The sequence below is a fragment of the Acomys russatus genome, chromosome 26 (genome assembly GCF_903995435.1).
Source record: "Acomys russatus chromosome 26, mAcoRus1.1, whole genome shotgun sequence".
NCBI lineage: Eukaryota > Metazoa > Chordata > Mammalia > Rodentia > Muridae > Acomys > Acomys russatus.
Genome location: NC_067162.1, coordinates 16,331,069 through 16,358,728, shown reverse-complemented (window position 1 = coordinate 16,358,728; position 27,660 = coordinate 16,331,069). Strand labels below are relative to the sequence as shown.

Here is a 27,660-nt window from a genome sequence, read left to right as displayed (position 1 = left end):
CCTGCTGGCTGCTAGGAAATGCACTGGGTTGTTGTTGGGCATGACTACTGTCCTAGGCTGCCCATCAGCCCATGGTGCCCTTTCAGGAACAGTGTCTCCCAGATGGGCGTGCCTGGAGAGTGCTACTTCTTAGAAAGCATGTTCCTCTCTCTCTCTGCTCCTTTTGCTCATAGACGTTGGGTGGCGACAATGATGGTGGTGGGTCCTTCTTGTCCTTCTATTTGAGGAGCTGATGCTGTGGTCTGAGGGGCTTGGAGAATGCTTTGGCTTCTCACTGTTGGCTCAATCAGAACAGATCTTTTGAGCACCTACTGTTTACCATTCTTCTGGTCAGTAGGACTTCGTTCCCCTCACTGAATTTATATTCCAGTAACAGGAGGAAGATGAAGACTGTACTACTATGTGGTATTGAAAGTGTTAATGGAAAAAGTAAAGTAGAGAAAAGAAGGATTGAGAGTGTTGGAGGCGGAGGCGGTACAGAAATGTGATTTGTCACTGAACAAGTGGCATCCAGGGAAGACTCACACGGAGAGGATGTATAAGCCAGGGGAGCATTTGGAGGACCAATGATCTAGATGGAAGAACCAGCCAATGCAAAGGCCCTGAGGTAGGCAAGGGTTTGGGGCAGCAAGGAGACCATCAGGATGAGAATGTTGGCATGATGACAGGAAGAAAGCAAGGGTTATCGCAAACATATGTCCCCATCCCTGAGCCAATGGGAAGCCAATGGAAAGTTTTGAATGGGGGCGACAAAGGCCTCTATTGAAGTGTTATATATAATCTGCTGGAAGTTTGGTGGAGTAGGGTAACCTGCTAGGAGGCTCCCGCAGCCAAATAGCAATGGGCTTGGGCAGCGCTAGTAGGAGGTGAACACAGGTCATCTGCTTGGGTTTAACAAGAAAGTTGAGCCGGCAAGATCTTCTTTTGACCATTTGGTGGGAGAAAGAAGAAAAGGCATAGATTCAAGAATGACTTGTCCTAAGGCAGTTCTCTATTGGAGGTGATGGGAAAGACTGTATAGGACAGGCCTGGGGGAGCAAGCAATGCTGAAATAAATGCCTGCTGACATCCAGGTGTTGAGTTTGTGAGCTCAAGCTTTCTGGTATTCAGCAGAAGGCATCTAGACCATTTTAGTCTATCAAAAGGGACATGTATATGTGTGTATATACAATTGTGCATATGTATGATTCTCTGTATATATGTACATATATTTTATATGCTTAATTAGCATCATTGTGTGTGTGTAAATATTTAGATGTTCTTTGCTAATAAACCTTATATTTAAAATACCATAGGTCAGAAATATTACACTTTCGATGTACAAAGTTGAAAATATCCTAAGTTGAAAATGCAGTTAAGACACCAGGCCTATCAAACATCCCAACTCAGGCAGTGTGTTGCAACTGCTTTTATGCTTTGAGTAGGAAGTATTGCCCACAGGCTCATATTTAACATGCTTGCTTCCCCACTGTGTGCTGTTTACTTTGAAGGGTGGGCCACTTCAGGAAGTGGGGCCTAGCAGGAAGACATTGGGGGCAGGCCACTTCAGGAAGTGGGGCCTAGCAGGAAGACATTGGGGGCAGGCCCTGGTTCGTGGTTGCTTCCTGCGTGTTCCTGGACTGTGGTAATGTGCTCTGCCCCTCCCCTCCACGTCTTCCTCTTAGGGTCTGAAACCAGGAGCCAAAATAAGTTATCCTGTCAGGTGAGCAAGAATGCTTACAAACCTACCTTATTGACAGTTGGGAGCAATCACCCACACAAAGCCCAAATTATCGTTGAGCCTTGGCTGCCCATGTGCATACATAGAGGGGCACTTTGTAGACCTAGTGAGAAGAAAATAGAGATAATCAGCATCCGAAAAGGCACTGAAAGAGATGCACCCATGGAGTCTCCTTTGCCTTGGTCATCATGATGACGTTGCTGGCAGGAAACTGTGGCTTGCTGCTGCTGTCCAGTGCTGTAGGAGTGTATCCTGCTGGCCTGGGATCAGAATTGAAAATCCAAGGGGTGTACAGCATCTATGCAGGGCATACCACTTTTACACTGTGGTCAAGTCAAGCCGTCATGACTCCAATCTCTGTAGCTTTTCTTTTCTCCAGATTCCTGTTGGGCCCCTGACCTTTGGTGACACTGTAGATGGTCTTTGTGCCCCCATCAATCTTTGTTTCTTGGTAGGGTGCTCCAGATCTTCCGTGGTAGTCGTCAGCACTGCCATCATTTGTCATATCAGCCTTGCTTGTTTCCCTGTGGGCTTCTGAGCCTCAGTGGGATGGCTACTTGCTAGCCATCAGTCATTCTTCCAGGCTATACTTATCAGAGCCATCAAGAGGGAGTGAGCTTCACCCGCTGCCTCCTCCACCACACGGCCAGGCCTGGCACCCTTCATCTATAGTGGTATAGTTTGTTTATGTAAGTAATTTGACAGATATCTGGCTGAGGATTTGAATCGGATGGTGTCTGCTAACAAATTTAATGGGCGAAAGAGACCAATTTGAAGGGATATCTCTTTTTAAACAATTAAATTTGCACCATTTAGCTGTTTGAGCTCTTATTCTTAATGCTGCTGTACTAGAAGTCTATGCACTTCTTCCCATGGGCATTAAAATAATTTCAGTAGAGATGACGCTATGGACGGGCCAAGCCCAAGTAACTGCCTCGTGCTTACAGATGGGGTTTTGTCTCTGTGTTCTTCTTGGTCCCAAGCTGAGCCAGACTTTCCAATCTGCATTAATTTACTGTGGCATTTCACACGATCACAGGGGCCATGGGCATGATGTTCTTTTGATGCATTCCTACAGAATCCTGCCCTGCTCCTTTTTAATTGATGTCCTTCATAAATTGTGTTTGCCGAAGCCATAATTACTCATCATACAGCAAAAGCAAATCCACCTCTTAAGTACAGCAGGGATGTTCTTTTATAAACCCATTAAGAGACAGGAAGGTGCTCCATTTGCAGAGTGATCTGGTTCTCCTTTACAGTGATATTTTTGGGGATGCCATTTATTGGAGTTTATCGATGTGGATAAGGACCTGTTCCCACTGTGCTCCTCCTGATGGTTAGAAGTCCCACGTGTGTGCGCTCATTAAGACTTCGGGGAATGAGCTGTTTCCTTGCGTCTGTCATAGTAATTAAGGGTCTCCCTTCATTCATCTTACTGGCTTAGAATATTTTGCTTTGAGTCTTGAGAATATGTAAAGACCGTTGCATCATCAAGTACGGGTTCCTGGGATGAATGTCACTGGGGGCTATCAGCACAAAACTTCAGAGCTAGGCAGTGACGTAGGATGGGGAAGTTAGAAACTATCAGAGTTTTTTTCAAATGTATAGGCTTTGTTACAATGTAAAATTAGGATTAGCTTTTATATGAGTGATCCAGGAAAGAGAGAGAGAGAGAGAGAGAGAGAGAGAGAGAGAGAGAGAGAGAGAGAGAGAAGAAGGAGGAGGAGGAGGAGGAGGAGGAGGAGGAGGAGGAGGAGGAGGAGGAGGAAGGGGAGGAGGAGGAAGGGGAGGAGGAAGAGGAGGAGGAAGGGGAGGAGGAGGAAGGAGAGGAGGAGGAAGGGGAGGAGGAGGAGGAAGGGGAGGAGGAGGAAGGGGAGGAGGAAGAAGGGGAGGAGGAGGAGGATCTTCAATGTTTTTGCAATAAGGCTTCCCAAAGAGTTCAGTTATTGTGAGGTAAACAAAAGGAAGAGAACCACGGGGTTATTGTTTTTTTTTTTCTTTTTGGTGGTATGGGATGGAAGGTAGGGTATCTATGGCCCTCATTTAAAAAGTAGTGCTTGGGAACCTCATTTTTGTCACCATTGTGTGTCTCCAGGCCTAGCACTGTAGTTATTTGTAGACTGAGCTTTCACAGAGCCTTGAGACTTAAGGAAGGCGTTGAAGTTCAGCACAACTTTTCCCAGTTTCACTGGGCCTGGGAACCCTTTCCTTGAGGGACATTACAATAGACATGGGAACGTTAGAACACCCTCTGGGAAATTCCAGCTTGCAATCATAGAGTTAACAATAAAGTTTAAAATTTGAACTGATCACCAAGTGAAAGAGTAAATTAATTATATATGGGTCCTGGCATGTGAGGGGCGCAGAGACTGAGACTGGGGGATTTGAGCCAGTGGTGAGTGTTCAAATCCTTGGGGAAGGTGACGTGACCCCTGGAACCCTCAGTTTGCTGACCAGAACAAATAATTTCCTTGTTGGCTGTTGGCGTAAATGGACTGCAGTTAGTCCCACTTTGGGAAATGAAATGAAAAAAATATTTACAGAGGGCTTCCTTGGGTACCACTCATTATTAATCACCATTAAAATACGTGACAGATGACCCTGGGTAGCAGGGGTGATTATGGCTCACCTAAATTTCAGTGGGATCAGCTTTTTATCCTTTCTACAAATACTCTGTGGCTTCTAACATGTCCTGCATGGTTAGCCGAGTGAGTGGCGCTGAGGAGCCCAGCTAAGGCCCTTTTCTCCTGGCCCTGGATGGTATATGTAGCCTAATGTTTTCACCAATGTCGCTGCCTCCTAGGACCTAAACTAAATTTAATTGTGTACAACTCAAAGTTAATTGTTCTTAGGTCATTGTATTAGCGGTCTACCCCAAAGGAGTAGACCTCTTTTCCTTACAGAATCTGATCTGTTTTTAAACATCAAACAAGTAAAAGCAGGACACATAGGGCACATTTTAACATGAAATAAACAGGGGGACCTGGTGGCCCACTCCTGGAGGCTGAGCTCTCAAGAGGCTGAAATGGGAGGGTCCGAAATCTGTTCTCAGGGCAGCCTGGGCTCCACCACAGCAAGACTGGGTCTCAAACAAATGAGCAAACAAACAAACAAACAAACAAAACAAAATTTAAAGAAAGAAAAGGAAGCTAGCACTGGGAGAGAGAAAATAGCCAGGTGCGAAATGCCAGTCCTTTCATTCTGGCGACTGGGTTGGCTGCGGATAGCAGTAAGGGATAGACAGCACGCACTGAAGTGTGGGGTTCAGGGAAGGAACTGTTCTTGTTACTGGGACTACATCCCCACAGCCTCATGTGCGGAAGAGAAACCACGTCCTGCCACCCGCCAACATCTGAAGGCTCCTTGAAACAGGCCGCATCCAACCCCAGGTAGAAAGGAAACCCTTGCTTCTACTTGAAATGATTTATAAAGGCTCCCTCCCGATCACCAAGTGTTTCCAAATTAAAAGCCATTAATTAAGGCCTTACGCAGATACAAGAGATATGCAAGGAGTGTTCTGTCCGCTCCAGCTCCCCCCTCCAGGTGAGAGCTTTTCAAATTATGTGGACCACTGGAGCCACCTGCTTGACTAAACGCAGCCCTCCTCTTGCAGCCCATCAGCACTGCAGTGGTGGCAGCGTTGTTACTGATTTTTCTCATTTCTCCAGGGCAAATACTAATTAATGGATACAATTCACAGCTGATTAGCTGTAGTTTCTTCAGTAATTACATTCGCATACTAACTGTTCTGAAGAGGATTTCTAACCCAGTTCTTATTTCACTCTGAGCTTAATTTGTTTTTTTTTTTTTTTTTTGAATTGTTTAGGCCTTTAGTTTAATGGCCATTTTATTTTCCTTTGTTGTTCTAGGTGCTATTAGATAATAAGTAAGTTTAATCTTAAAAAAAAAAAATACTCTCTGATAATGAGCTCTTTGCCTTAAATGGATTTCTAATTCCCCAACAAAGCCGACATTTAAATAATGTTAAAGTTGTGATACTGGCTGTCAGGTGACTTGGTGGGGCTGGGGGAGGATTGGAACGTGGTATATATAGATTCAAATATGGGTCATATTTGATTATAGGCCTGAGCATTTCATGGAAAAAAAGTACAACAGAAGTCTATGTTTTTGAAACCCCATGCCTTCAGACAAGCCAGGTAAAGGTCTTCTTTAAGGGCTCACGAGTACACCTTCCAGGAATTCTTAGGAAGATAGTCACCCAGATGAGTAGGAATGCTAGAGGAGAGCCGGTCTGATAGCTCAGTGTGTGTGTGTGTGTGTGTGTGTGTGTGTGTGTGTGTGTGTGTGTTGAGGTGTCCTGCGGTGGTTTGTGTTGCCTCTGTAGATTTCTGCAGCACTCTGGAGCCATTAGAGTGTTTCCTGTAAGTCTTGCTTAGCTCTTGGATCCCTAACATGATACAAATATAGCATGCCAAACCTGCTTCCTACAGGTTGAAAGTTGGACCAAGGGCCCCTGAAAAATAAGTGGTCTTGAGAGGAGGAATATGTGGGTTTCCGGTATCCATGTATCTGTTTCCTACTCATTGCTTGTATCAGCCTACATAAACGTCTGCGTTTCTGTGTACCTATTTCTAACACTGTCCATCTGTTTGCCCATCCAACCACGCATTCATTCATCCATCCATCCATTCACGGAGCCACCTACTTATCTCTTGGGAAAATTATACCTTTTATGTTAACGTAATTGCTAGCTTCAATATATATTAGAAAATATCTATATACATTTCACCCCTTGGAGATCACACCTGTGCTTCTTCTGGTTCGTTAAAGGAAATGAATAGAGTACTTTACACAAGGACATATTCTCGTACCATTTAAGAGTCATGAAAAATAACACAGCTCCAGATAATTATGCCCACAGAGCCCTTCCCATATTGCCAGCCTGATAGCAGAATGTTGAAAGCAAAGCAATGCGCCTACCTAGACCATTTGAACCTGAAAATACATTTCTGCCCCCAAATCCGAGTTTTACATTTTGATCACAGGTCCCTGGAAGTAAAGAGCTTACATCTGAAATGCTGATACAGTCTTATTTGTGATGATATGAATGGGCCATTGTGTTAGGGAATGAAATAAAAATTGCTGTGTTCATGGGATCCTGCTTATTTTCTAAACCCCTTTGCACTTAATGTTACATGGAGAGATTAAATAGCAGGGCTTTCAGCAGCTGCGATGGAGCTGGATATGGCAGCGGGCTCTGCTTGGAGACTTTGGAAATGTTCTTTAGTCTTATTTGTTTGTATTCTTGCCACACCCCATTCACCAGAAAATAGAATTTGCAGCTTGGAAATTGAATTGTATCCCCTTTAATTCACATTTTTAACCTACCCACACACGTGACACCTGTTCTTGAAAAGTAAAGTGTGAAGTCCCAGCATGCTTTAAAAGACGTCCAAGTGGTTTTCTTGGGGACTCCTTTTCTTCCAACCTCTGACAAATGCCACTTGAATAAGCAGCACACTAGTGACCAGAGAGCCAGGTGGTTGTAATTGTCTCTTTTCACTGCCAGTCATGGGGGGCGGGGGATACAGAACTATTTTCCAGAATTATTGACAGTGTAACTCTGTGCTCTTGCTGACTGACTGACAGTAAGTACGGTTTCACATGTCCAGTTTGGCCCATGAGTCCCATCACACTAGCCTTCTTTCCCAGTCACTTCTGAGTATGAAATAAACAACCACGGGTTTTTTACGTTGCTTTCCATTAACAGAAATCAATGTTTTCTTTTCCAGTTTGGAAATAATAACTACATGAACATGGCTGAGGCGAACAACGCCTTCTTTGCTGCCAGTGAGGTGGGTGCCTGCCTTAACCGTGTCTGCTCGTGCTTTGTGTGTTGTATAGATAATTTAATAGGCTTGAAGGGAAAAAGCAAGGTATCTGATTTCTCCCTCCCCGCCCCCTCCTGTGGCACAAGGTAACAACTTTGGAGGAAAATGAGAAAAGCCTGTTGGAAAAGAAAATAACCTGACAAGACTTTATCACTGTCTACAGGCTGTTGGTTAACATTTGAAACTTAAGTGAATCTCTTAATGGAAAAAAGCACATACCAAGGAATTACTAATATGTAATAGAAAATGCGACACACACACACACACACACACACACACACACACACACACACACACACACATACACCAAGCTCTGCTCAATATTTAAGCAGATAACTGGGTATTTGGGAGCTTTAATAGACGGTATTTTGCTTCCCAGATCTCTAAGGTTACCATCCTTGAGCACCATGGCTCAGAGAACCGTGCTTGACAGTGTTATGGTTTTTAGTGTGACATACAATGAGCATTTTGCTGTTCGAACCCCCCACCCACCTAGCACAGTGCCCACAATACTAGAGGTCCAATGAGAAATTACTGGGTGTCTGAAGTCAATGAACAGACACTGTCCAAGGCATGGTTGTAGCTGGGAATTTTGGGTGATGGGCTCTGAACGCAGTGTCATATTTTCTCCTGCTTTGTGCTAGTGTGCGGGTGTACATGGAATAAGTGTTGTCTTCTTGCTGTTTCTACAACGTTTCTTGCTCTTGACTTCCCGCCTTTGTCTGGTCTCATTGGCATGCCTTCTGGAGGGAAAAAAAAAAAAAAAACCAAACACCTCAAGATACTTGATTAGATCAATAAAATGTTTTCCTAAAAGGATAGATTGTGTGAGATTGAACATTTTCAAACGAGAGGAAACACAGAAGGATGAAATCAGCCCAAATGGAACAGTTCCTCTGTGGCTCGGGCAATAAAAAGTCTTCATTTTCCAAATACATTCAGTTACAGGAGAGTGAACTAGCTTGACCCCAGAGATTGAAAATAGTAATGGCTTTGCAAATGATCTTAGTACAGGGCAGCAAGTGATAGGAAAGAAATTAATGTCTAAAAATTATTAGCGCAAGTGGAGACTTGAGAAGTAAGGGTCTTTGTAGATTAATTATTTTTCCTGTGACCGCCGTCTCTCCATCTAGAAGACAGCTTAGATATAGGAATACTGTTTGGCACTGGCTGCTCTGCTGTTTGGGATAATGAACACAAGCCCATCTGTAAGGACAACGTGATGTTTCATTCTGTGGCATTTTTTCCCCCTTCTACATTTGAATCAAACATTGATGAAAGCTGTGCTGCCAGCAGCTGTTCAGAAACAATTTAATTCCAGCTGTGATAATTCACCGTGTCAGATGTCGGCTGTTGTATGTTGATACAACAGTTCTCCAGATCTACAGTCTTATCAAAAGGAACAAATGTTTTGAACATTTCAGTACAGATGGTATTTAAGCATGCACACGTACTTTAACATGTTCTAGGTAAACACTGAAAAGTCGGTATCTGTAAAAATTGATCACATTAAACTCTTATGTGATGGTCTGATCAAATGTCCATGTTCTTCATTGGTGATGGGGTTTGTGGTGACTTTTGTTTTCTCAGAAAACAATGTTTTAGATCGGAGGTACTTAATATTATATTTAATGTTGCATCTCTTTTCTCCATGAAAAACTTCATATGTGATATTTTACCTCTCTTAAAAGATAGTTAAGATTTTAGCATCTCCTTGGTTACATATTACAATGTTATTTCATTGCATTGTTTTATTAGGTCAATGTAGACATATATTGCTTCTAACTTAAAATTAATGTTTCCTTTAAAAAAAATTATGCCACGGGGACATATTATATATAACGTGTCTCTCTATATTCCTTAGCAAAAAAAAAAAAAAAAAATTGAAACCCTCTTTAATTTTGACTGCCTGGCCTGAGGTGTGCTTTATACTGGAGTTTAAAAATCTTATAATGGCTTTACTGTGCATCTTCCCGTGATCAAAAAAAATAAAGCCAGAGTAAATGCTAATGTGCCACATTATGGCTCATATCTAATTTCCCAATCACTGCATTAAAAGTAAATTTATCTGGTGTTTTTTTTAACACTTTAATGAGTGCAAACTAATTCGGGAAGACTTTAGGTTGGCACTCTGTAAAGCCTCAGTCATGCCTGAAGCCAGCTTCGTCCACACGGACATTGTCCGAGAAGAACACTGTGGGGACCAGGGTACTCCAAGTTTGAAATTCACACATTAGCTTTATGTTTTCTATCTGTGTCATGATTACTCTGACCATTTTTAAAGTACTTTAAATATTTATTGAAATAATATTTCAAGTGTTAATTACAGTGGTAATGAAAACAGCCAAATGCCACATATCAAGAATGAGTGTTTATCCGTATTGTTAATGTGATATGTTAGATTTCATTAAGCAGTAATGGGGTAGCAAATGAGTCACAAATTACAGTTGCATCTGTTACTAGACCACATTAGTGCCAAAATAACAGTGAATGCAGCCATAGGGTTACATTCATTAGCCAACCGTGTTTGTGGCCAATTCATCCCTTTGTTGCTAAGAACTCAGGGTACCACAGTAAGAGACTGGCATTGGGAGGCGGTATCATTGCAAGAAAGCCCACGTCAAAACATCGGGAACTTCACTCTGGCTCTCAAATGGTTTATCGGGGTTCAGCTATTTTTAAAAAAAAATATCTATCAAGTCTACCAAGGCCCTCAAGGTGGCCATTTGCCCTTCCCTAGATTCCATAGTTCACAAACTCTGTTTTTCCTGGTGAGCTGCAAATAATGCTTGTCAGGTTCTGTGTGCAAGAAATGCTTTTTGTTGAAGTTACCCCCCACGCCCCCACCCCATCGAGGTTTTTTTCTCTTTCCTTTCAGGTGGTTCTTATAAAACATCATAATTGAGAGTTTGAAGAATGATGATTTTTCAGCTCTTAATTAGGTCTCTTTATCAATAATAGCAGACTCCAATTACCCCATGCCAGGTCACTCTTTCAAATACCATTAATAATAAATGAACTACATCTGTGACCCTCTTAGCTAGGAATAAAAAAAAAAAAAATGTAAGTGGCCTCCAAATCCTGTGTCTCACCAAAATGTAGGTGCATATATATATATATATATATATATATATCTGTATATATATAATATAGTAATAATAATAGTAATGATAGTAATAATAGTAATGATCTGGCATGTTGATGTCCCTTCTCTCCTCACCTAAGCCACATTTACAACCCAGCCTGAAGAATATTAGTAGCATTCACAAAAAACAATGCACTAAGATTTACATAGGTTTTAAGCCATTACATTTGTCTCGCAAAGTGAATAGGCAACGCCCATGTACCTAGTGTGGCTGTATCCGTATGGCTTTGCGCTCTCTAGGTAGTCTTTAGAAGTTGAAGCCTGGTAGATGGAGTTCTGGTAAACGCATATGGAAATGTTCATGTAAAAAGAAAACAATCTGCCGTATAGTTTCAATAAAAGCGCCAGCATCTTTTAATACAAGCCACAATAACCCTTACAGAAAATGTTGCATGACACGGTAACAATTTCCATAGAAGCCTTTATTACACTTGGGACTATGCCAATAAAGAAAAAAAATTTAACCCAAACCACAAATTTAATAGTACTTGTTTTATAGGTTGTGGCAGAAAGTAAACATGTGCAATGTTCACTTCTGGGTTGATGGTGTGTGTGTGTGTGTGTGCCACAAATATTGTCAGCATTTTATGAAGCATGTGGATCGTGTAAGCTATTTGAGCTGTTTCCCTAACATATCAATAAAGTGGCAATTTGTTATATAGCCAAATCTAATGTCGCCGATGCTCCAACTAACAACAAAGACAGATGTTGCTAATTAAGTACACATTAAAAAACTGTTAATACTGATACTCCATTAAAACCATATGATAATGAGACTTAAATCTTTAATCAGAATGATCAGCAAAACTTTATATATGGAAATCTGTGTTTAAGATGTTTTCATTTGAGAAATAAATATTTGGCCTAGATATGTAGTGTTTCCTCAGGAAGTTTTTCTTGTTCCCTCCAAGGAGGGATAAAATACAGAAAGTGACTGTGAGGGTGTCTGTATTTTGTTTCCTTTTAGCAGACATTCCACACGCCGAGCCTTGGGGATGAAGAGTTTGAAATCCCGCCGATCACACCTCCTCCAGAGTCGGACCCCACCCTGGGCATGCCTGATGTGCTGCTACCCTTTCAGGCTCTCAGCGACCCCTTGCCTTCCCAGGGAAGCGAGTTCACACCCCAGTTTCCCCCTCAAAGCCTGGATCTCCCTTCCATCACAATCTCAAGGAATCTGGTGGAACAAGATGCTGTGCTTCCTAGCAACGGGCTGCACATGGTAAGCGTCCCACGTGTCACCTGCAACTGCTCTTTGTTGTTTGTCCTCGTGGTAAGGAGCTGGGAGGCTCTGTTAAGAAATATCCCTGCCTGATGGCGAGCAAAGATTGCCCTGTAAACATAGGCTTCAATTGATAATCTGATAGTGGGTGATTGGCAGCCATAGAGGATGGCCAACAAGAGTCTTCCAATAGGAAATGAACTCTAGGAAGGCTTGATGTCAACCAGTCTTCCCCTGTCTTTGTTTTAATGTGGAGGTGTGCTCTAAGTGAGAACTTACTCAGGCGAGCCTTTAAACATGGGAGCCCGTTTTAGTGCCCAGGTCTTTTGAACTTGTTGAATTAGAGAAATACATATATATGATATACGGTTTGCTCTCACCTCAAATCAAATATCAAACTGTGATACAGAGGGAGGGGGGGAAGTCTGCTTATAACCAGCAGAGGAAAATATGGCCTTTGTTATAGTGTGAAATACACCTAATTGTGCTATTTACTGTCACAAGCGTCGAATAAGGCACTCGAGAGAGCAAGGATTACTAATGTGATAATTTTATTTCTGTTTTTCTTAGTGTGCAATTATAGTCAGCAATCGCCAGAGTAAATCTGCTTAAGTATTTTAAACTCTTCTGTTGGGATTGTGTCTTCTCTCCAGCACAGTATATAATGTATTCGTGTCTGTGGAGGTGAGACACTAGCCAGCCATCTTAAAGCAAGAGTAATAGTTTATGCAGCTCTTTTGTTTTTAAAACCCTGAAAAAGTGAGACAGATGTGTTGGTATTAACAAAAACAAATCCTGTTGCTTGTTTACATATTTTTCTGTGCATCAGGACCATGCCAGTGATATGTATTGGTTTCATTTTTAATTCCCCAGATAACAACTCATGATTGCAAAATATGTAGTGGATTAACAGTGCAAAGGCTCAGTGTGGTCTCTGAAATGTAAGATTACTTTACCAAATAGGATTGTGGCAACATAACTGTCTTTGCCTGTGATCTTTTGTGTTTGAGCTGAACATGAGGGGTTTCAGCTTTTCTCTTTCTTTCTTTCTTTCTTTCTTTCTTTCTTTCTTTCTTTCTTTCTGTCTGTCTTTCTTTCTTTTTCTCTTTTTCCGGAGAAGAATGCAGTGAGCAGGCAGAAAATATTCATTAAGTATTCATAAATGTTCCATGACATCATAAATAATTGTTTCCTGTGGACTTTCGTACAGTTTTGTCCCTTTGACACTAGAATAGATGGTCTGTCTTCCTCTCTAGTCTTGCTTGTAATATACTTGGAAAATAATAAAGATAAAAAGGGTGTTTAGTCACCAAGGGAGTTTACTAGGGCTGGCCATATTTATAGATGCTCAGCCAGCCTCATTCAAGTTGCAGAAATACTTAAAAGACCATATAATATATGCTAAAATGTGTACTTTATTAAATTGGTAAATATTTATTAGTAATATAAGACTCTGCCTTTAAATTAAACATCTGATGAATTACCTTGCCTCAAAGCTATAAAACTGTTATTGCTGCTATAAAAAAGTGTAAAGGAGGCATTTTGACTATGAAATTTCATTTCATGGTCAATTGAATTTACTATATTGGAAAGAACTAAAGATGGAATCATAAAATAATTATGATACTCACATACACTTAAAGATAGTGCTTTCCCAGGCTGGTGGTGGAAGCCAAGACTCCATTTTTAATGCTTCTTTTGTAATGTATGGCTAATCATTAAAGAAGTTCAATTATTCCATTGATTTTTTTTCTTTTAAGTATAGGTACTTTAAGTGCAGGCTCTTGTGTTTACATGGACCTCATCACGGTTATGACTACTGGTTTAAAGTTCTGCTCAACCCAAATGCTATTTATTTTTGGCTTGAAGCAAACTAATCTTGTTGGAAACTCTAGTAGAATTTCACCTTGAGAAAAATGTCACGGGATTTTAAATCACAAATGTTGGGAAAAAAATAAAAGGTAGCGGGACAGAATTATGATGAATACGATGTGTCGTTGGCTTTGTTCTGCGGACTCCTGACATGTTCACCTGTAAACTTGAATTCAGAATCGCCAGAGGCATGGTTAAAAATAGGTTATGTCAAGGTTCCTCTCTGTCTCCCTCCGGGTACCGAGTTGCTGGCTACATCCTAATACTCTGCAGAAGCCTCCTCTGAGAGTTCCTGTAGGAAGGTCAACACAGAAGTAATAAATAATACTGTGTACAGCGTGCCTTTCAGCATCGTAGGGCACGTGGGCTGTTTCATGTCCTACGCAAGTAACAAGCTTTATTATCCAAAATGAATATGGCTGTCTGTGAGGGATAGCTACGGTGAATTAAGCCTATCATATAATAAGAAAAGCCAGTTGTTTATGTCATAGCGGACCAGCTTTTCCTCAGAGCTCCATCGGCTTTGCCCTAGAAAGGCTGACAGTTTGTCACAGGACTGATTGGCTGCCTTATTGTTGGCAAGGGGCACAACATGTTTATCTTCCTTAAATTTATGCCATTATTTTTAAAGACAGAGCACAGGAACAAAAAGGGAGAGATTAAAAAGAGGCCGATGATTAGCATTCACATTTTAGGAAATACAAATACCCTTCTGGTATTCAAAAGAGAATTGCTGAAAAATCGAATGTCCGTGGGTTTGTGGCTTCAAAGAACTACTTTGATTTGCTTGTGGTGGCCACAGAGGTTTTAAGACAGGATGTGGTTGGCAGGTTAAAATCAACAGTAGATTTTACTTAAAAATTTCTTACCTCTAAGCATTATTGTCAGTTTAGCTGATCATCTGGAAATTATTTTAATCTACAAAAGATGGCAATTCTGAAAACCGACAGTGTGAGCTCCAAAGGTTTTTTATTTTTTATTTTTTATTTTTTTTTAACACCTCTCTATAATCTGCCCAGCCTGCTGAGTAGCACTGACATCAGTAGTACATCAATTTCAGAAAGTGGATTATTTTTACTAGACAGCTATTGTGACATATTGGGTCAGTCATAAATGAAAGATATTCATGCAAGCATGCAATACTTGTAATGAAGTCTCACTCTGACCTTCTGTATGATTGATTCTGTAATTTAGTTTTCTCAGGCAGTGCCTGAAATGAAATGAAATCATGTTGAACAAGTTTTGAATACCCACAGTGCACCAGGAGAAGAAAAATCTGCAGCCCCAGAGGCTTGAGAGAGAGCAGATGAACGATTTATCTCTATGCTATTATAGCCTTTGCCAGCATTCAACATTTTTTCTTTCTTTCTTTCTTTCTTTCTTTTTTTTTTTTCTTATTTGGCTTAAGTACTTAATTCTGCAGGTAGCTGTAAATGGGAAAATAAAATGCTGCTCAGATTTAAAATGACAGGACAGGGGTATGTGCAGGGGACTGATAAAATATCTTGAATAGAACTGACCTTTCATGTAGCTGAAAGTTACTGGGGGACTCGTTCTCATAATTACCATATAGATTATTTTTATTTCTTTCCCGCAATGAAACATTTCAGAGAGCAGTGCCGCTGATTGAATGAGAATTGAACTTGTTAACATTCTTTTCAGCTCAGCCTGTTGTACATAACAGAAGGTTAGCTTTGATGAATTTCAAAATTCTCTTTGATATCTAAGAAACAGACAGTGAAATAACTGTCTCTAGTTTGATATTTTGTATGCCCCCCCCCAAAGAGAGTTTATAAAACACACAGATAATTCACACACGTTTTTGTGCCTGCATTGTATTTCTTGTGTCGAGGGCCTGTATGTTGTTTGATGCCGCTTTGGATTTAATTGCGATAGCACGTGTGTGTAGAAAATGGTGGGTTGATGCTGTGTAACACAGCAAAACTAGTGCCCGGAAATTGAAAAGGGAGGAGGTGAAGGAGGCATGTTGCAGTGTGAAGTGTCTGGGTGTGCTCAGGTGAGAGAGCAAAGGCTGTGCAAGGCCTCAGGCAGCCAAGGATGAACACTGCACATGCTAACAAAACACTTAACCCACAAGTCAGGTAGATAACGTTTCTGATTAGAAAAGTGGGAGTTTATCAAGTGTCTAAAATGACCGAGTGTATTTTACACGTTTTTGTCGTCTTCTTCACACAATTGGCATGGCTCTAATTTTGATTAAGCTATGAAATTATTACCCTGCTATCTTATACTTTCCCAAAAAAAAAAAAACCTTACATTCCCAAAAAAAAAAAAAAAAAAAAAAACCCATTACCAATTAATACATTGTTTTTAGTAATGTCGCTTAATGTGTTACAGATAAAACAGTTATTTCATGGGTCATTAATGTGTTTAATGTGTGGAACGTTCTATTAAAACAAGCCCTTATTATTATTATTATTATTATGAACATGTTCATCGCTATTGTCAACAGAGTCTGTGCAGCTGACTTGCGCAGGATGGTTACCGTTCAGCCACTGGGGACTGGCAAGTTCCCGTACAGATTGAATGACTGCTGTGCCTGTGTGTTTTAAGTCGAGTTGCTGTCAAAATCCATTTTCATTGTTGGTTAACAATGAAAAAGGAGCAAACCCCTCACTTTTTGTGGACAAAGCCTTGACTATACAAAATCTCAGTTATGAAACTGAAACACACTAACCACTACAAAAGCTTACAGACACCTACGAAGAGCTACAGCAGACTATTAATAACCTGAACTATACTGCTTATGATGCGTTCTGATGGTTTTGTTTTGTTCTGATAATCCGTGCCTCCTCCATGGACTATCAAAACTCACAGTCTGAATGCTTAAAAATTGTCTGTCACTGAAGTCACCTCTCATGTAGCCATTATTCTATGATGGACTGGCAGCCAAATATGCCAGGCCCAGACTCTGTATTCTTTTCCTTTGTAGAGGAGCAGATAGCCTCGAACCATCCAACACTTAAAATATTCTTTCTGCTTGGCCCGTAAATACCACTGAACCTCAACACCTGGGTGCTGTGCTGCAGGTCAGAGTCGGTGTTATCTATAAAAGTGGGCATATGCTCAGAATTAATAAATGTAATTCGCTGTTGTACAGTGCCGTCCATGGCACTTGGCTTGTAGGTTTTAAAGGGTCGCTATTCTTCAATGGTGATATGTCAGTCTGTTTCTGTGTCTCTTCTTTGTAGCTTGGATTAGCTATAGCTGGGTGTTGCCAGACTTTCTCAGCGATGGGGGGGGGGGGGGCGGACTACAGCGTTTGTATAGCATTCATATTTCCGAATGTAACCTGACAGGATGGTACAGTGTGTGTTAGAGAGAAAAGTGACTCTATGTGGTTATCCCAGATCCTTACTGTCACAGCACCTGCCATCTTGTTGTATGTGGCCCTCGCGTGATTGCCACCACCTTGTCCCCACCTTCACACCCACCAGAATAGAAGCTCCAGGCAACAGGAGCTTCATCAGCTGCTGCTTGTGGGCACCTGTGGCCTGGCCTTGGGGCTAGAGCTGTGTGATCTCTTCACTCTGTGAACGCATATGAAAGGACAGGGAAAGAGTGCTTATTCTCTACAAAGCATACATGGCCACTACACTAAGTTGAAGGAAGGAAACCTAAGAGTGTAAGTAGTTGGAAAACTGGAATCCCTCCCTAAAAAATTTAGTGTGGGGTTAAAAGAAATGATCATGACGCTGGCTCTGCTAAGACAGCGGAGCGTCACTGTTATGTGAGTGACCTACCATTGAGTTCTTGGTAACAAACTCTTGGAAGTTTTAGTTTGCTAAGAAACTGTTCACTAAAATTAGACTGCTTTGCATAAGACTCACGTATGTGCAAGTCAGAAACCCAGGATCACGTGTGACATCACAGGCGTGAGAGTAGTGATGAAGTAAACATTGAGGCGTGTAGACAGGAGAGATGACTAGGAAGATGGGAGCTCAAACGGCTCTTGCGGAAGATCCACGTTCTCCTGCCTCCATCCGCACGCCCGCACTGGGCGGCTCCCAGCCGCCTGTAATTCCAACTCCAGAGGATTGGCTGCCTCTGGCCTCCGCAGGGATTCCCCACCCATGTGCCTATTCCCTGCACCACACACATACATTGAAGTGCACATAAGAAGAAATAATAAATCCTAAAAATAAATTTGGTAGGATAGGAGTCTACAGTTCTCATTGGCTTGCTTAGTACACGTGCTTCACAGTCTACAGGGTTAGAGACATTACTTGATAAACATTATGTATACAGTGTTTTTTGCTTGAATGTGCACCTGCATGCCAGAGAGGGCGCCAGATCTCATTCTAGATGGTCATGAGCCACCACGCGGTTGCCAGGAATTGAACTCAGGACCTTCATAGGAGCAGCCAGTGCTCTTTTTTTTTTTTTTTTTTAATTTATTCTTGTTACATCTCAATGTTTATCCCATCCCTTGTATCCTCCCATTCCTCCCCCCCCCCATTTTCCCATTATTCCCCTCCCCTATGACTGTTGCTGAGGGGGATTACCTCCCCCTGTATATGCTCATAGGGTATCAAGTCTCTTCTTGGCTACCTGCTGTCCTTCCTCTGAGTGCCACCAGGTCTCCCCCTCCAGGGGACATGGTCAAATGTGAGGCACCATAGTATGTGAGAAAGTCATATCCCACTCTCCACTCAACTGTGGAGAATATTCTGACCATTGGCTAGATTTGGGTAGGGGTTTAAAGCTTACCTCCTGTATTGTCCTTGGCTGGTGCCTTAGTTTGAGCGGGACCCCTGGGCCCAAATCTGCCTATCATATTGTTCTACTTGTAGATTTCTAGGACCCTCTGTATCCTTTTATTTTGCTATTCTCCCATGCGTCTCTCATTTAGAGTCCCAATAGGATGCCTTCCCCTCTGTCCCAGTTTCCTGGTAAGTGAAGGCTTTCATGGGACATGCCCCTTGGGCTAGTATGCAGATATAAGTGAGTATATACCATTTGAGTCTTTCTGCTTCTGGGTTAACTCACTCATTATGATCATTTCTAGCTCAATCCATTTATCCACAAATTTCGGGAATTCCTTGTTTTTAATAGCTGAGTAGTATTCCATAGTGTATATGTACCACAGTTTCTTTATCCATTCTTCTACTGAGGGACACTTAGGCTGTTTCCATGTTCTGGCTATTATGAATAAGGCTGCTATGAACATGGTTGAGCAAATTTTCTTGTTGTGTGCTGGAGCATTTTCTGGGTATATTCCAAGGAGTGGAATAGCTGGGTCTTGAGGAAGCCCTATTCCCATTTTTCTGAGATAGCACCAGATAGATTTCCAAAGTGGCAGCCAGTGCTCTTAACCTCTGGGCCATCTCTCCTCTGGCTTACTTGATAAACATAATTGCTTGATTGTTGTTAATTTAAAAGTAAAATTTTAACTTGCTATAGGACATGACTCAATAATTGAGCATTAAATTGCTGGCCTATATTTTATATTTGTAGTTACTTTGGTTTTTTTTAAATACAAAGTAATATTTATTACAGATAATTGTTTAATTATTTTAATTCTCAGGAAATATTGATTAAAAACTGACTCAGTGGAAATCTATTTAGTCACACTCTCTCATATTTGGGCTATTTGCTTTTTAATTGGATGCTGTCCTCCAGTGTGAAAATCTGATGTTGGGTTGCTATAGAGAATATTTACTTGACTGTGCAGATAGAAGGTACAAACATACATTTGCATATGAAATTTAAAATACTTTTGACAGTGAGCTCAACCCAGATGGAAGGAAGCATCATTTAATGAATGTATGGAAACAAAAATAGAAAAATAAATATGTAATATTTACAGTTACAAAATAAATGTAAAAGTATATAGCTTACATTTGGGGGAAAATATTTCTTTCTATACCAAGATAAATTGCTGCTCAGTACTTTAAAGAATGTATATGAATGTGATTTGAGTTTTCCTTGCCCTGGAAATGAAAGCACATTGTATCCACCACTAACCTGCCCCCTTCCCCCAGTCCTGTGTGTAGATTTGCAATCATGGTTGGGTTGTGGGGACTTACACAGTCAGGAAGGTTTTCTCAGTTCTCTTTTAGTGTTGGTAAGTCCAGAAGAACATTTTGTTGAGGGGAATGATGTTTCTTTCACACTCCTCAGACCTTGACCCATAAACTTAGGCAGGTCCCAGGGTTCATAGACGCTACTTTATATCTTTTTTCCTTGTAGTAGTTACTTGGTGTTGGGCTCAGCACCAATGGGCTTGGTCTTTCATTATTTTAGCGATAAGACATTTCCCTTTAAAAAAATTACTGTATTGTAATAAAATATTTGTCTTTCATTAATTAATTTATTTCCTTTACAAATGGATCGGAGCTTCCCCTCCTTCTTCTCCTCCCAGGCCCCCTCACATGCCCCCCACCCCCCATTTTCCACTCCTTTTCTCTACATTTCTTTACTAATACAAATTATCGCATGTTAACAGTTTGGGTCAAGAGAGGAAGAGGTGGCTCAGTAGTTAAGATCGTCTACCACTTGAGGAGGACTGGAGTTTGGTTCTCAGCACCCATACTAGATGTCTCATAAAAGCCTGTAATTCCAGCTCCAATGGGGATACGGTGCCCTCTTCTGGCCTCCCCAGGCACCCACACTCATGTGTGCATCTCTAAACACACACACACACACACACACACACACACACACACAATTTAAATGATGAAAATAAATCTTAAAAATAAGTTTACGTAAATGATTAATATTTAACTATAGGCAGGGGTTCAGACATTTCAGGCAAATTTAAGAAAACACAGGATTGCTGACAGAAATGGCTGTTGGCCTGGCCTCTTGTTTAAAAAATGAAGTGGCCCTTTGACCAGGTACAGAGAGGAGCAACTCACAGAGTAGCGACCCTTTGTTGGTAGACAGGTACGTGCATGGTATTTCCAGGCCAGCAGGTAGCCAGCAGTGCTCTTCTGTGAGAGATCATGAGCCTACTCTGCCCATTCCTTTTTACAGTTGGATATTATTAACCCTTGAGTTGCCTTCAGAACACAGATTGAGGTCATCACCTGGACATTTATACTGAATGTCTCAAGTAGGCTTAGGTGGACTACCCACTTCATATTTATTGGAATTCCACTAGGTAAGAGACACACCGTTGAACACCTACTGATCATCCTTTCATGCTGCCATCCAGATCTCCTAGACCAATTTGTCAGCTCCATCCTTTTCTAGCCATTATCCATCTTGCAGCCTAGGGGCCCTGCTGTTCCAGGTCCACTGTTGACAGCCTCTGGCCTGGTGTGTAGTGCTGCACCCTGCTCTGTCTCCTGCACCTCCACAGGTCGCCAGTGTTGGGCATGTGCTGCTCCTCTCTCTGGCTATTGATTTCTGCCTCCTTTTGTACCTTAGCTGTGGGGGCCCTTTGTCAGGGAAGTATCCTGCCATCTCCCTACCTTGTCTTCTCTGGCCCTTTGCCCTCTGTCCACTCCTACCCTGTTTCTCCTCTCCTGGCTAACTTGCCCCCCCAGAACCTGGATCACACGCTGTCTTGTCTCCCTCCACTTGTACATGCAGCTCTCTTGTCCCAGGACATGAGTTTTTTTTTTTTTTTTTTTTCAAGGGCTGAGTGGACACTAAGTATGGTTTGGTCGTAGGGCTCTTTTCTAGTGCGAGTGGGACTCTAGGTTTGAATTCAGAACTAGAACATAAAATTAAACAAACAAGATGAAGAAACAAACAAGTAAGTGCTGCACAGGTTACTGGCGTTCAAATCTTGTGGCTTGCAGTGGTCTCTCAGAACCTAGTACTTACTTTGTCTGTATAAAGAGACCACGGGCAAGTCTTTCAAGACTGAATTTTATAGGGAGGAAATGATTTATAAATGCATGTTATATTTCTTTGTTTTTGGTTATATGTTTCTTTATTAAGTCATTCCTACTAGAGAAGAGCTATGGGCTCTTTTGGAGACATACATGCAAATTCTTCTGTCCTGTGTGTCATGAGACATACATGCAAATTCTTCTGTCCTGTGTGTCATGAGACATACATGCAAATTCTGCTGTCCTGTGTGTCATTGCAGTAAAATGACATCCCATCCTTCTGCTGAATGTCTAAAAGAACATTGAAAATGTTTCAATTTTCTAGTTTCCAAAAACTGAGAATTCCAAAGATTAAGAATTAAATGCTCAGTATAAATTTTTAAAAGAAACTGAAATTAAAAAAATAAGGAAGTCAATAATAATAATAATAATAAGGAAGCCCTAAGATCAATGAAAAAAAAAAAACCTTTTTGTTTGTTTTTTGATAACTAGGGATTTGAAACAGGGACACACCTGTGGTAGAGAAGCCCTCTAGTACTGAGCTACATCCCAGCCTACACATGTTTTAAAGATTAGCTTTTGAAACAGAATATGGTTGGCACTGTTGAGACTCAAAATTCTTCTGAGCAGTTGATAATAATCAGTGGCCCTACCGAAGCTTGAACCTCTGCCCTGTTGACTCTACAGTTTAGAGTCTATAGGCGCTCTTGACAACCAGTCTTCCTACATGGAAGTCCTCAAACATAGGAAGCTGTGGCTCATAGGGAATGTTGGCACATCCTGATGAGCAGGTTCTGTGAATTGGAGTTCCCTTGAATATATTCCAGAGGGTTCTTGGGATCTTGTCCTGTGGAAGATAAGAAGAATAGGGCCAATAACCTCTTGGGTCCAAAGACATGTTTTGTCAAAGCCTTGGCCTCGTCACCAATATTCTTCACAATAATTCCCCAACTGCAGAGGAACACTGTCTTTTTAAATGAATTCTAGTGAGAGAACTCAGTTTAGAAAACAGATGGGCATGAAAATGATTTTGTTAGGATGGATGGTGGTGCTGGAGAGGCCAGGGCCCAGTCTCCTCTCTTTCTGCTGGTACCATCTATTTTTAGGGCACTGTGGCTCATTAAAGAACCATTTTTCCATTGAGCAAGAGGCATTAGCCAGTGACTAGAGACATGCGGACTCACTCCTGTCTGTCTAAAGATTGGTACAGTAATGGTACCAATAGCACAATAATACTAATAACCAATATTTCCAGGGGGTTAAATTAGGAAACACATGTGAGTTTAGCCCAGATCCCAACACCCAGAAACCACTCATGGAAAGTTCCTTTTCATTCTTCCAGCAAAAGAGCCCCGGTAGCCAGTTCACGACTAAAAGTCTGAGTCGCAGGTGGCCTCTGCAAGGAGGCCATGGTGTTGGCTCCCATTCCTTAACAATTCTACTTTGTTAGGGATTCATTAAAGGCATGTACCTCCTTTACAACCCCACTACCCTAATTAGGAGAGAAAGGAGATTAAGGGGAACAAGAATGAAACCTTCTGGGTATCAGTTCCATAGGGCAATTTCCCTGGCATATTTCTCAGGTGTTTTGCAGAATATCTATCCAACATAAGAAGCTGCACCATCCATGTACCCAACTTGGAAATCTCTACTGAGATCACCTTCACCAATCTTGAAACTTTGGGAGCCTTGGGCAGGAACCTCCGATATCCCTCTCTGTTTTCCCAATCTTCCTCTCTCTCTCTCTCTCTCTCTCTCTCTCTCTCTCTCTCTCTCTCTCTCTCTCTCTCTCTCTCTCTTCCTCTCCTCTCTCCCAAATGATCGCCGGTGGTCACTTTTGCAATACAGTCCCCCAGCAGGAATCGCTGGCCCCTGTCTTTTGTGTTGGGCTAAGACTTCCTTCCTCGGAGTCTATACTCAGACGTTTATCAGCTTGTGGAGACAAAGTCTCAATGGAGTCAAGCATCCTAAGACTGTTTTCACCTTGGGTCCAGACTAAGGCAAGATTATATTCTCTTCACACTTGGTTCTTAGCTGATGGCCACTTTGCTGATGAGAGTCCATCCAAAATGCTGTGTGAACAAAAGCTCAGGGTTTCTGAGGAGGAACAATGTCCGGTCACCATAACACTTTGAAGATTGAGCCAAGGAGTTCAGGAGTGGCATTGGCTACATAGTGATTTTGAGGTCAACCTGGACAACATGAGATCCTGTTTCAAAAAAAAAAAAAGAAAAAGAAAAGAAAAGAAAAAGGAGTTCAGGGCCAGCCTTGGCTAGTTAGTAAATTTAAGGCCAGCGTGGCTACATGAGACCTTGTTTCAAACAAAACAAGACAAAGTATTAAACTCCAGCAATTACTTTGATTTAATTATTTTGTGTTATCATCTATTCTGTTTTTCCTGAGTCATACTTTAGTTTTTAACCTGTGTGTTTGTTTGTTATGTTTTATATTTATATGCTTATTTTATATTTCTGCAAAGAAGTTAAGAACCCTTCTCGTTGCTCGAATCCTTTCCTTGTAATGTGACCACTATTAACAGTTGCGGGGGGGGGGGGTCACTTTTTAAAAACTAAGTGAGTAAAAAACGGACTTTATTCTACAGTTGTACCTCAGTTTATCTTTTTCCCATCTTGGATATCATTGTGGCTTGTTAGTCACCGTGTGGAAGTGGTTTTGTCCCATGAAACCATTTCTAGAAGGGAAGGAAGCTGTTCAGTTCTAGCGCGTGGCAGCCCAGGATGCTGCAGAAGCTACACAGAGCCCAGAGGACACAGTCCACACCCCCCACTTACCTGGTCCCATGCATCAGTTGAGCCAAGATGGAGAAACCAAGGCTTAGATCAGCACACCCCTCATCTAATTCGCTGCCTTTTAAAGCTTCCAAACACGTGGTAGCGTGGTGACGTCAGTGTTTATGCAGCCAGTTTTCTTTGACATAGCTTCTTTTTTATTTTATTTTATTTTGACATAGCTTCTTGCTTAGTAGCAAGGAGACTATGGAACTGAGAAACCAAAAGAGCAATGTAGCTATCGACAGTTCTTCTGCTTGTTTAAAAAGAAAAAAGCCTTACCAGAAAGACCCCACCGAGGAACCTTGAGAAGTCTGTATGTAAAATGAAATTCTAGGTCACTCGGGGTTAGATTTTAGTAAAGTCGCAGACTCACTCCAAATGACAGGTTTGAAAGAAATGGCTGGAAAGGCATGTCTTTATTTTGCCTTCTTTGGTATTAAAAAGGAAGGAGTGAGAAAGAGGCAACCATAGTTTAATAGCTTCATGAGACTCCCTGAGCAGGGAAGGCTAATTCTGAAGTCAGAGGAAATAATTTGCACAGAAAACTGATGCTGACGGGGAAGTCCCCACTTGCTGCTCCAGAATGTTTTCAGAAGTGTTATGACACTGAATCACGGTGGGCTCAGCAAAAGAGAACAGAAACGAAGTGGGTTTAAATAAGAACACCGGTGTGATAGCTACGGCACTGAGTGACTTCCGGATGCCCTTGGCGGTATAAGTCAGAATCACGATGTCCGGGGTTACTACTCGGCTGCAGGCAAAAGATTCCCTACCTCAGACAGATTCTGCTCTGTGATGCCAGAGCTCTGGGTCTCTCTGTCTACTCTCTGCTGGGAAGTCGCATTGCCATCAGAGTCCACCTGAGCACGGCCCCTCCTCTCCTCACCTGGCCATGGAACCAGTGCTGGGCATGAGAAGGACACAGACTCATTGGTGAACCCCTAAAGGGGTTGCCTCCTTGGCAAACTGTGCTCTTTAAAAAGGTCACCCAAGGACTGTCCGATAGCAGGACAGCTGGGTTTCATTTTTGGGTTTTTGTGCTTCTGGCCTCTCATCCTTGTAGCAAAGCTGCCATGGTTCTGACCCATCTACACAGTTGCTAACCTTGCAAGTTCGTTGGTATTTGGGAAAACTAAACCTCTTCTCCCCCTCTCCCCTTTCGCTCTTATCTTTGTAGGATCAGAGCCACACACAAGTGTCACAGTACCGCCAGGATCCCTCCGTGATCATGAGGTCAATTGTCCATATGACCGATGCTGCTCGCTCTGGGATCATGCCTCCCGCCCAACTGACCACCATCAACCAGTCTCAGCTCAGTGCCCAGTTGGGCTTGAATTTGGGAGGGGCCAGTGTCCCCCACACATCTCCTTCTTCTCCAGCAAGCAAGTCGGCCACCCCCTCCCCTTCCAGCTCTATCAACGAAGAGGATGCTGATGAAGCCAACAGAGTAAGTTAAGAGATGGCTCAGTATGGAGCCTAGCAGGCAGCTGGGCCAGCCCGGCTCATGCCACGGATTGCAATCATGCTATCACCTTGGAGAAACCTTCCAGTTGATGGTGGATTAAGTTTTTGTTTTATTATTTTTTTTCTTCAAACACAGTTTCTGGTGAAAGGGCACTGAAATGGAAGACCAGGCTCCTACGAGCTGTCAGGCCTCAGGCAAACCCTGAAGTCTTTTTAGGCTTAACTATCCTGCTCTGCGAATGGGTGCGCTTACACCGTGTTGTCAAATAGTCTGGACTCTTGAGAAATTCTAAAGGCTCTGGTTCTGTTGTTAGTATGAGCAAGTTTCGCCCGTTTTGTTGGGTGACAACATTTCAGTAGTGCTGTACCTCAGTGGTAGCCGCATGGTGGTTATTTATGATTCTGTGCCTTTGCTATTGTCATGGAGAACACACTTTTGAATGAACCTAGGTTGCAGATGTGACTTCACTAAATGCCCAAATGGATAGCTTTCCTGAAAACCAGCATTGTGATGGTACACGGTTACTCATTACCATTCTACTAATGGTGTGTTTTGAACCTATTCTGTGTTTGTAGGTTTTCTTCGCTTTAGTTGTGTGAAGGTTTCTAAGAACCTGGGGTGGTGCTCAGCGGTAGGGTACATTTCTACTGTGTGCAAGGCTCCAAGTTCAATCCCCAGCACCACTGAAAGGAAAAAAAAAAAAAAAAAGGAGAGAAAACTATTGCCCAAAGGATTCCTCCACTGGTTCTGAATACCAGTTTAAACATAGGTCCTCGTGTGATTAGTGGCGTAATTGATGGCACTGGTGTGCAGAGGTTCCAATCACTTGTGCATGGGAGAGGGCATTGAGGAAGACTTTATTGAGAAGGCTGTATTTGAATCAGGATGCATAAAAGTCGGTGAGGCAGAAGAAAGAAGCCAGCATTCTAGTCCAGGGGAAAAACGAGGAGCAACGGGGAAGTGTGTGTCCATTTACGGGTGCTGTGGAGTTTGATACGAGGGAAGACAGAAACAGGAAACAGCTTGGGTGTGCGGTGGCTGTCATTTGTGTGCAGGGATGGGCATCTGCAGACGGATACTTTCAATGAACCACTTTGGCCGTCTGTGGTCTGTAGAAAACAGTACACAGACAGGGTCAAGAGAAGAAGGGATTGGCTAGAAGAGACTTTCATGCTTGCTGGTTTGTTTTCGTCCGAGGGAGGAAGGGGTATGGAGTACCAGGTTGAACAGAGTTGCCGAAGAGTCTGAATCTCAAAGACACAGTGATAAGGTGGAAGAGGTAAACTGCTTTCTGTTTGAGAGCCAGCATGGATAGTTTTGGCTTGCGGGGATGATGGTGATGGTGGTGGTGGTGGTGGTGGTGGTGGTGGTGGTGGTGGGCTGGGTGGGTGGGCATTTGAGATGCTTACATTTGAGACTGGAGCTCGGTCCTTTGGAGCTGGGAGGTTGGAGTAAGCCAGTGTGGCCAGAACGCTGAGCATCAGTGTCTTAACTAGCAAAGGGAAGAAGAGGAGCTACAGAAGACTGGGCAGTGAGGAAGAGAGGAAGGTGGCTAGAGTGATGTTTCAAAAGGCGAGAGGTTGTAAAGCATATATATGGTTTGGTCCTGTGGTATCCAGTGAGCACCCAGCTGGGCACAGAGCTGACTCATGCAAAGTTCGTGATATCCCTTTTCACGGAGACTTGACTGGGTGAAGAAAGAGCACAGGTCGTGTCCGCTTAGCCAAGTATGCCTTTTCATATCCAGCTGGGATCCTTCCCTCCACTCGCATGCACTCAGGTGCTGT

At 42.3% G+C, this 27,660-nt stretch overlaps 1 protein-coding gene across 2 annotated transcripts in view; it reads left to right on the top strand.

Moving 5' to 3' along the window:
- Tox3 (TOX high mobility group box family member 3) overlaps positions 1 to 27,660 on the top strand; it is a 104,837-nt gene that overhangs the window by 67,836 nt on the left and 9,341 nt on the right. The window contains exons 2-4 of one of the 2 annotated variants that reach the window (XM_051168696.1): positions 7,474 to 7,536; positions 11,688 to 11,939; positions 25,586 to 25,855. In XM_051168696.1, coding sequence (XP_051024653.1) covers positions 7,474 to 7,536; positions 11,688 to 11,939; positions 25,586 to 25,855 — 585 coding nt within the window. Of the gene's footprint in view, positions 1 to 7,473; positions 7,537 to 11,684; positions 11,940 to 25,585; positions 25,856 to 27,660 lie in introns of both variants that reach the window. The other variant, XM_051168695.1, reaches the window with a different exon arrangement.